This window comes from Chiloscyllium plagiosum, chromosome 12 (genome assembly GCF_004010195.1).
Source record: "Chiloscyllium plagiosum isolate BGI_BamShark_2017 chromosome 12, ASM401019v2, whole genome shotgun sequence".
Classification (NCBI taxonomy): Eukaryota; Metazoa; Chordata; class Chondrichthyes; order Orectolobiformes; family Hemiscylliidae; genus Chiloscyllium; species Chiloscyllium plagiosum.
Window position 1 is genome coordinate 84,846,515 of NC_057721.1, and position 10,325 is coordinate 84,856,839.

The 10,325-nt window shown below is 43.3% G+C and overlaps 1 protein-coding gene across 1 annotated transcript in view; it reads right to left on the reverse strand.

Annotated features, from left to right (window-relative positions):
* The window catches only part of fgf9 (fibroblast growth factor 9), an 8,075-nt gene extending 2,515 nt beyond the window's left edge, over positions 1-5,560 (reverse strand). Inside the window, exons 1-2 of the mRNA XM_043700208.1 lie at positions 5,229-5,560; positions 3,963-4,136 (exon numbers count right to left, since the gene is read on the reverse strand). Of these exons, the coding sequence (XP_043556143.1) occupies positions 3,963-4,136; positions 5,229-5,406 (352 nt within the window). The 5' untranslated portion in view covers positions 5,407-5,560. The remainder of the gene's footprint in view (positions 1-3,962; positions 4,137-5,228) is intronic.
* Positions 5,561-10,325: the final 4,765 nt, after the last annotated feature.

The window sequence follows — 10,325 nt, forward strand, 5'->3', positions numbered from 1 at the left end:
CCTTCATCCACAACCACCTGATGAAGGAACAGCGCTCCTAAAGCTAGTGCTTCCAAATAAACCTATTGGATTATGACCTGGTGTTGTGTGATTCTTAACTTTGTACACTCCAGTCTAACCCCGCATCTCCAAATTATAAAATCATGAGTGCATGGATAGGTTAAATAGACAGGATCTTTTCTCTGGGGTAGGGGAGTCCAAAACTGGAGGGCATAGGTTTAGGGTGAGAGGGGAAAGATATAAAAAGGACCTAAGGGGAAATTTTTTCCCACAGAAGGTGGTGTGTGTATGGAATGAGCTACCAGAGGAAGTGGTAGAGGCTGGTACAATTACAACATTTAAAAGGCATCTAGATGAAAAGGAAGGGCTTGGAGGGATATGGACCAAGTGTTGGCAAATGGGGCGAGATTAATTTAGGATACCTGGTCAGCATGGACGAGTTGGACCGAAGGGTCTATTTCCGTGCTGAATGTCTCTATGATTCTATGATCCCTATGCCATGGACATTTCAATTAAAAGTAATAGAAACCTATTTTGTTAGATAGTGGTGAAAAATGGACTATCAATATTCAACTTTCATTATTTGACTTTAATACCTAAGACTTCAGAAGAAGTTGCTTCACAAGGAGTACTGCTCACTGAAAATATCTGCCGTGGACATCTGAGAAGTCTATACAATTCTCCACTTTACTTAACGGGACAACAGTAAAATCACCATCATCCCAGAGGACGGGCTCTCTCTTTCCAGACAGCCAGAGAGAGAGAGCGAAAGGGATACACAGAGATGGCAGGTGGGGATTTACCCTGAGGGAGACCATGCCTCAGGTAGGGGTGAGGTTGAGAAGACGGGACCTTCATGGTAACTTCAGTGATGTGGGAATTGAACCCGTTCTGTTAATATCATTCTGCATCACTAACCAGCTGTCCAGCCAATTAAGCTAACCAGCTCATACACAACATGTGAAACCAGTTACTTTGAAATTAACACTAAAACGAGAAGCAAAGCACAAGAAATTTGCATCACTGTTTCAACAGCTCAAACTAAATAATTAACCTGCAGCTGCCTAAACCTTGCTGTTTGTACCAGATGTGGCACCTCTTCACATCTTTGTAAACTCATTTCCTGTCTTTTCTGTGTGCATTTGATGTCATATTTTATTTTCAGCCTATAAAACTCTCCTTCACTCAAGGAGACCTTGGAATTGATTAGATTAGATTCCCTACAGTATGTAAACAGGCCTTCGGCCCAACTAGTCCACACCGACCCTCTGAAGAGCAACCCACCCAGACCCATTCCCCTTAACTCATGCACCTAACTCTATGGGTAATTTTAGCATGGCCAATTCACCTGACCTGCACATCTTTGGACTGTGGGAGGAAACCGGAGCACCCGGATGAAACCCATGCAGACACAGGGAGAATGTGCAAACTCCACACAGACAGTTGCCCCAAGGCTGGAATCGAACCCAGGTCCCTGGCGTTGTGAGGCAGCAGTGCTAACCACTGAGCCACCATGCTGCCCCGGCTCCTCTTCATTTCTGATCTAGTTTACAGAGGTTAATTGATATGTGATAGTTTTGTGTTAAACAAAGAAAAACCTTCTAAAACACTGTAGCTTCTGATCAAGAGGGAGCTAAAAATGTGTTGCTGGAAAAGTGCAGCAGGTCAGGCAGCATCCAAGGAACAGGAGAATCGACATTTTGGGCATAAGCCCTTCTTCAGGAAGGCTTATGCCCGAAACGTCGATTCTCCTGTTCCTTGGATGCTGCCCGACCTGCTGCGCTTTTCCAGCAACACATTTTCAGCTCTGATCTCCAGCATCTGCAGCCCTCACTTTCTCCTCTGATCAAGAGGGAGTCATGACACCCCTCCCATAATTAGTTTGGGTAATCTCTACTCATAAACTAACTCTTGGAAACCTGAAACATTTTGATGAATTGATCTGTGTTCCTTCCTACGCCAATGTTCTAAACTGTGGTGTCCATACCTATACACAGTACTCCAGGTGTGATCTAACCAGATCTTACACAACTGCAGTCAAACACCCTTCACTTCATTTTCTTGACCTCTCTTCCATTCACCTTTTGAATGAATTTTGTACCTGACCACTCACTGTATTACAGAGGAGGAGGCCATTCAGCCCCTCTCGCCTGCTCTTCTATTCAAAAATATCATGGCTGGCTGATCTGTTTGTATTACAACAATCTGTATACATTGTCCCGAAGCCTCTTTTAAATTCCACTGTTCTTCACATTTCAGAACTTTAAAAAAAATTCAACTATCTTTTTATGATCCAAAATGCATAACCTCCACTGTTTATATATACTGAAATCCTGTAGTAGTTTTGCCTAAATAAAGCTTAGGATATCTGCTCGGCATGGATGGGTTGGACCAAAGGGTCTGTTTCCATGCTTTACATCTCTATGACTCTATCAATGTGTCTTTGTCAATTTGAGCGCCTACGTCCATTGTCAATGGTGCTATCAAAATTTGAATTGTGAGCAAACCCAAGTAAACGGCCATTACCAGTTTTTAACTTAGTACACCCCAGTCCCATACCAGCATCTCCAAATCAATGCTAATAGTCATGATTTGGAGATGCTGGTGTTGGACTGAGGTGTACAAAGTTAAAAATCACACAACACCAGGTTATAGTCCAACAGGTTTAATTGGAAGCACACTAGTTTTCGGAGCGACGCTCCTTCATCAAGTGATTGTGGAGGGCTCAATCGTAATAGTGATAGTGATACTCCTCTCAAGTTTCTCTTTGTATTCTCTCTTCCATTTTTGTTTTCCTTTCCACCTCTCCTCTGGATCTGGACTTTAAAATCTGATCTGAAAATCAACTCATAAAAATACTATGTGGAGGGTAGCAGAGACACCATGATTCAATTAACTCACTCCCTGGGGCAGGTTGACCATGTTAATATTGCAATCAGGCAGAAGGCCTCAGTTTGAAAATAAAATCAAAGCCTGCTGGTAAAACGTAGCAGGTTCTCTGCGGAGCAAGGAACAGAGTTCATGTCTCAGATCTGTCAAAAGAAACACCTTTCAACAACTGGGTTAGAATAAGTGGATTTCTTCAGATTTTAGCTATTCTTACTTCAGAGGGACACACACATACTTTCCATAGGTCCCAAGGCTTCTTACTGTATTACTCACATCCACAAGCTGTTCAGTTACCCAGGAACCAATCAGAGTTGTCATCAGCTGATGACCTTTGGTTTTTGCAATTGTGACCATTCATGGATACCAATCAGCTACTTGCTGCCAACTAATTCTCACTCTGCTTCACACCCTGGTGCTGGGCCTTCTGAACAAACAGCTTCCTACTCCCAGCACCTCCCAAAACTACTTGAAGAAAGCAGCTGTGTAAACACCATATGTAATGCATTTCAGTCACTTGTTTTTAGAAATGCAGCAACTCTTTCCACAATTTCTCGATTTTTTCCTGGTTAAGTCCACAATCAAAAATAGAGGAAATAAAATAAAGATCTTTACATCCTGAACCCCTTCAAATGTACCAAAAGTACAGTTCCTTTCGAACCAGTGTCTGATGAGGTCAGACCTGCCCTTCCTACTTCAGATTTTCTATTGATCTGTCCATCCTTATGCTGGTTACCATGTGGACGTATGATAATTCTGACCCTAATAACACTGAGGTCTTGCTCTTTAATTTTAGTTCCTAATCTCTGAATATTCCTCCGCAGCACCTCCTGCTTTTCTCCTCCCTATGTCATTTGCTACACACGGGCAACATTGAGTTGGCTGCTTCTCATTGACCAAAGTTAAAAATCACACAACACCAGGTTATAGTCCAACAGGTTTAATTGGAAGCACACTATAACCTGGTGTTGTGTGATATTTAACTTTGTACACCCCAGTCCAACACCGGCATCTCCGAATCATGACTCTCATTGACCAGGCTGTGTAAGTGACAGAACGGTGTCTCAGCTACTTACCATAGTGATTACTTTCATGAGCTCCGTTGACTCTGCCATTGGGAAGGATCTGCAGATGGAATCCAATTCCGATGCTGCAGTACAGGAATTGCTGTTTGGTCGCTCTGTTACTCAGTAAAGTCTCATCATTGCGTCTCCAACCCAACAAGGGAGGTAGCAGTGTTGGACCACGTTCTGGAAAATGAAGAGCAAGTGAAGAACCTTACACTGTCTCGAGGCAGTGAATTTACAGTTTTACCTTCAAGTGTTAAAACAGAAGAAGACATCTCATGATAAATGCCAGGGATCAGATTTAGTTAAACCACCAGGAAGATTACACACACAATTTCTCACAGAGGGATATTATCTTTCATTATAAGTCATCTACACAAAACATTAGCTCCAGCTAAATTGTTTGATCAAATTCAGTGCATCACACTTTAGGAAGCTCATAAGGATTTGGAAGCAGTTACAGAATTGACAAAATTGTCTGCAGGAGCCAAAGTGTGATCATGAGAAGGTGTAAGTAACAACGCTAACTTGAATTCTGAAACATCTTTTAAATATATGAAGCATAAGGACTTATCGAGGGAATGTAATTCAGCTATTTGGTCCGACCGAGAAGGTATCATCGATACCTGTATAACCTGGAGAAAATGAGTTTGTTCATTCAGTGAACCAAAGACTAAAAGATTTCTTCAAGGGTCATATGAGATTTTAGTCAAGTCAATAAAGAGAAGCTGAATAAAAGGGAAATGAGAACATGAGAAAAATCATTTTGAATATGGAGTTGTTCACATCTGGAAGGCACTGCCTGATTTGCTGGTGGAGATAACATCCTTCAATGGAGAATCAGACAAATACATTTTGGTGAAACAGAGAAACAGCGGGAGAATAGGACAAACAAGATTGCTCTTCAATGCAGACTTGATGATCTGATGGCCCACCTGTTCTACTAATCCCCTTGGCTGGATCAAAATGCATCTGCCATTATTCTGCACCTTCCATCAGCCTGTCCGAGATCCTGGAAACTATAACTATTCAGTCAAATGTGTTGCTAAGCTGCAGACTGTGGACCCTGTGCATTGTGTCTGACTGACTATGGATCCTGTGCTGTGTGTGTTCGACTATGGTCTGTGCGCTGTGGATCCTGGGCTGTGTAAAGATGACATCTGCGTGAGTAGTATTTATTTAAAATTCTGCGAGTGAGGCACTGATGGGGAGCCAGTCTGACTCTATCCTCTTTGTAGGTTCAGCCTGAGCAGAGACAGATGAGTTAGTTCATACCTTGCCACTTGAACTTGTACTTCAGGGGGCTGTTTCTCCAGGTCCCACTCCGCACTGAACCTCCCCGATTTTGGGATCTTGCTTCTGAAGACATCTCCTGGGCATTCAGAAACATTAACAATGCAATCAGGCAGTTGAAGAATTTCTGGTATGTACTTACACTCACTCCCCTTGACATTACCCTAACAACTCTTGGGCCAGCAGCTGAACTTAGCTCTTGAACCACAATCTTCCAAATGTGTCAGGGAATAAACCCTGCTAAACTAAATATCTATCAACTGTAACAATCACTGACTGAAAATTGCAACGGCCAAACTATGAGGAGATATTTTTGTTGTAGTTTTTGTCTCTGAGTTAATGGCAGAGATATTTATAGGGTATGTGAAATCAGTGATGTGTTTTAGACTCTGATAAACAGTCTGTCCTTTAATTAATGTAAACACACTTGGTGCAGGGTCATTCATCACAGGATGCTGAGAACTCTCCATCAATTAGAACAGAAACATTCGCCAAAGTGATGCTCACTGACTCAGACAGGCAGGAGATGCGGCCTCCACCGTGTCCCTGTTCAGGAGTTTGGAAATCCCATTTCGGGAGTAAACAACAATCGTCAATACTGCCGAGTGGCCTTAACTGATTACTGTGTGTGCTCATGGTTAATGTGTTTGACACAGGGACACAAGGCTGAGTGACATTCAGACCAGTCAGGCTTTGCTCAGATACTGAAGCTGCTGACTCTCTCTGGGATACACAGAATCATAGAACCTCTATAGTGTGGAAACTGGCCAAACAAGTCCACATTAAACCTCCAAAGACTAACCCACCCAGACCCAGTCCCCTATATTTACTCCTGACTAATGCACCTAACCTATACATCTCTGAACATACTATGGGCAATTTAGCACGGCCAGTTCACCGAACCTGCACATCTTTCGACTGTGGGAGGAAATCGGAGCACCCAGCGGAAACCAACACAGACACAGGGAGAATGTGCAAAATCCACACAGACAGACACCCGAGGCTGGAATCGAACCCGGATCCCAAGCACTGTGAGGCAGCAGTGCTAACCACTAAGCCACTGTGCCGCCCACTTCTTGAAGGTGCTCTCTCTGGGATAGAGTTCCTGAAGGGGCTGATTCTCACTGGGATACAGAGAATCATAGAACCCCTATAGTGTGGAAACAGGCCCTTCAGCCCAACTAGTCCACACCGAACCTCTGAAGACTAACCCACCCAGACCCATTCCCTTATATTTACCCCTGACAAATGCACCTAACCTGCACATCCTGAACACACTATGAGCAATTTAGCATGGCCAGTTCACCTAACCTGCACATCTTTGGATTGTGGGAGGAAACCAACATAGACATGAGGAGAATGTGCAAAATCCACACAGGTAGTTGCACAAGGCTGGAATCAAACCCAGGTCCCTGGTGACGTGAGCCGGCAGTGCTAACCACTTAGCCACTGTACCACCCAGATTCTGAAGGTGCTGACTCTCTCTGGGATACAGTTCCTGAAGGTGCTGACTCTCATTGGGATACAATTCCTGAAAGGGCTGACTCTCTCTGAGATACAGATGCTGAAGGGGCTGACTCTCTCTGGGATACAGATCCTGAAGGGGCTGTCTCTCTCTGGGATACAGATCCTGAAGGGGCTGACTCTCTCTGGGATACAGTTCCTGGGAATGCCTGGGAACTGCAGACTTGAGAGCCTTACATACGCCGTGGGTAAATTGTTAGAGGGTATTCTGAGAGACAGGGTATACAGGCATTTGCAAACACAAGGATTCATTTGGGATAGTCTGCATGGGTTTGTGTGTGGGAAATCATGTCTCACAAATTGGAGTTTTTTGAAGGGGTGACCAAGAAAGTAGGTGAGGGCTGTGCCATAGACATTGTCTACATGGATTTCAGCACAGCCTTTGACAAGGTACCGCATGGTAGCTTGTTAAGTAAGGTTAAACCTCATGGGATCCATGGGGAGCTAACCAATTGGAATCAAAATTGACTTGATAGTAGAAGACAGAAGGTGGTGGTAGAGGGTTATTTCTTAGACTAGAGGCCTGTGACCAGCAGTGTGCCACAGGGATCAGTGCTGGGTCCACTGTTATTCATCATTAGTTTAATGAATTTAGGTTAGAATTTGGGAGGCACGGTTAGTGAGTTTGCGGATGACAGGAAGATCAGTGATAGAGTAGACAGTGAAGAAGGTTATTTGGGAATGCAGCGAGATCTTGGTCAAATAGGCCAGTGACCTGAGGAATGGCAGATAGAGTTTAATTTAGATAAATGCAAGGTGCTGCATTTTGGTAAGCCAAACCAGGGCAGGATGGTAGGATCAATGGTCAGGCCCTGGGGATATTATAGAACAAAGAGATCTCGGGGTACAGGTTCATAGGTCCTTGAAAATGTAGTCATGGGTGGACAGGGTGGTGAAGAAGACTTTCAACATGCAGCGTTTGTTGGTCAGAGTGTCGAGTATAGGAAATGGGACACCTTGTTGCGGCTGTACAAGATGTTGGAGAGCCGACATTTGGAATACTGCGTGCAGTTCTGGTCACCCTACTATAGTACAGATTTTATTAAACTAGAAAGAGTGCAGTAACGATTTACTAGGATGCTACCTGGACTAGAAGGTTTGAGTTATAAGGAGGTTGGATAGGCTGGGACTTTTTTTCCCTGGAGTGTAGAAGACTGAGGGGATGACATTATAGAGGTCTATAAAATCATGAGAGGTATTGATAAGGTAGATAGCCAACAGCTTATCCCCACGGTAGGGGAATCTTAAAGTAGAGGGGAGAGGTTTAAGGTGAGAGGGGAGGTACACAAAAGGGGCATTTTTTTCACACAGAGGGTAGTGAGTGTCTGGAACAGGCTGCCAGAGGTAGTGGTGGAAGTGAATACAATTTTATCAGGTACATGGATGAGATAGGGACGGAGGGATATGGATCAAACACAGGCAAATGGGATTATATTAATTGTGAAAACTGGGTGGCATGGGCATGTTGGGCTGAAGGGCCTGTTTCATGCTGTAGATCTCTATGACTCCTGAAGGTACTGACTCTCACTAGGATCGAGTTCCTGAAGATGCTGACTGCCACTGAATGACAGTGATCGAAGGTGATAAAAAGAAAAATATGGCAGAACTTAAAATAATTCTGGATCAGAGGAGCAAATAACCTTTCAATACAGCACAATAGACACAGGTGTGTGAGAATATGGATGTGACATGTGAATACCTTTACAAAGGATTTCATATTTGTGCCAATGAAGAGTCACATTGGTATCTTTTTAAAACAGAAAATACTCAGGCTGGTCAGACAATATGTCTGTAGAGAAAATACTCAGGCTGGTCAGACAATATGTCTGTAGAGAACATACTCAGGCTGGTCAGACAATATGTCTTGTAGAGAACATACTCAGGCTGGTCAGACAATATGTCTGTAGAGAAATTTAGTACATTTCAGGCTGTAACCTTTTCATCAAGAAAAATAAAAGTGAAAACTAACATCTAAAATGTTAGAATGAATACAGAAATAGCTGGAGAAATTCAGATGGCCTGGTAGCATCTGTGGAGAGAGAAAAACAGCTTATGGGGATAAGCTGTTGGCTATCTACCTTATCAATGCCCTCATGATTGTATGGACCTCTACAGGGTCACCCCTCAATCTTCTACACTCCAGGGAAAAAAGTCCCAGGCTATCCAACCTCCCCTTATAATTCATGTTAGACTGTGTCTGCCTGAACAAGTTTGACTGGACCTACTGTGTTTCCTGCTGTGATTTTACATATTCATTGGTGTTCTTTGGGGTCGATGTTCACATTGCTGCCTTTTTGATATATTCATTACTGAGACTTTGGTCCAGGTTGCCATGTTAAAGGTTTCAAATAGTCCAAACCATTGAGTTGTAGCAAACAGTGAGTAATTGATTTCTGAAGGATATGGCTGCATTGTAAAACAGGCAGACTTGTGGTAAATTAAATTTGAGACAAAAGGTGATATGACAAGTTTTAGGAAGAACAAGGAGCTGCAATTTTAAAGGGAGTCTCTAAAACAAACACAGAGAATGCTTTAGAAACTCTGCAGGTCAGCAGCATTTGTTGAGAGAATAATCTTTAACATTTCAAATCTAGTCTGACTTCTCTACAGAATAGATGGACATCTGAACGAGGAACAACAACTCATTTTTCACTTGAGCACTTATGCCTCTAGGACTCAACACTGAATTCATAACTTCAGAGTCTGACCACACACCTGTCCTTTTTACTTACAATCCCCCCACGTCCTCTCTGTCCTTCACATGGATGTAGAGTCTTAGAGTCATAGAGATGTACAGCACGGAAACAGACCCTTCGGTCCAACTCGTCCATGCTGACCAGATATCCTAGTCCTATTTGCCAGCACTTGGTCCGCATTCCTCTATCCATCCAAATGCCTTTTAAATGCTGTAATTATACCAGCCTCTCTCCACCGCTTCCTCTGGCAACTCATTCCATACACGCACCACCCTCTGCGTGTAAAAGTTGCCCTTTAGGTCCTTTTTAAATATTTCCCCTCTCACCCTTAACCTATGCCCTCCAGTTCTGGACTCCCCCACCCCAGGAAAAAGACCTTGTCTATTTACCCTATCCATGCCCCTCATGATTTTATAAACCTCTATAAAGTCACCCTCTCCAACCTCCGATGCTCCAGGGAAAACAGCCCCAGCCTGTTCAGCCTCTCCCTATAGCTCAAATCCTCCAACCCTGGCAACATCCTTGTAAATTGTTTCTGAACCCTTTCAATTTCACAACATTCTTTCTATTGAGGAAGATCAGAATTGCACACAATATTCCAACAGTGGCCTAACCAATGTCTTGTACAGCCACAACATGACCTCCCAACTCCTGTACTCAATGCTCTGACCAATGAAAGAAAGCATACCAAACGGTTTATTTGATTTGTTTACATTGCTCAGAGCTAAGAGGATGCATTTTCTTAATTTACACTCATTTGACACGAATTAACAACCCCCTTCTCTTTTTTGCACTGAGCCTCCACATTATCCATTCCTTTTGACCCTCCTCTAACTCTTTCAGAAGGATGAAATCCACC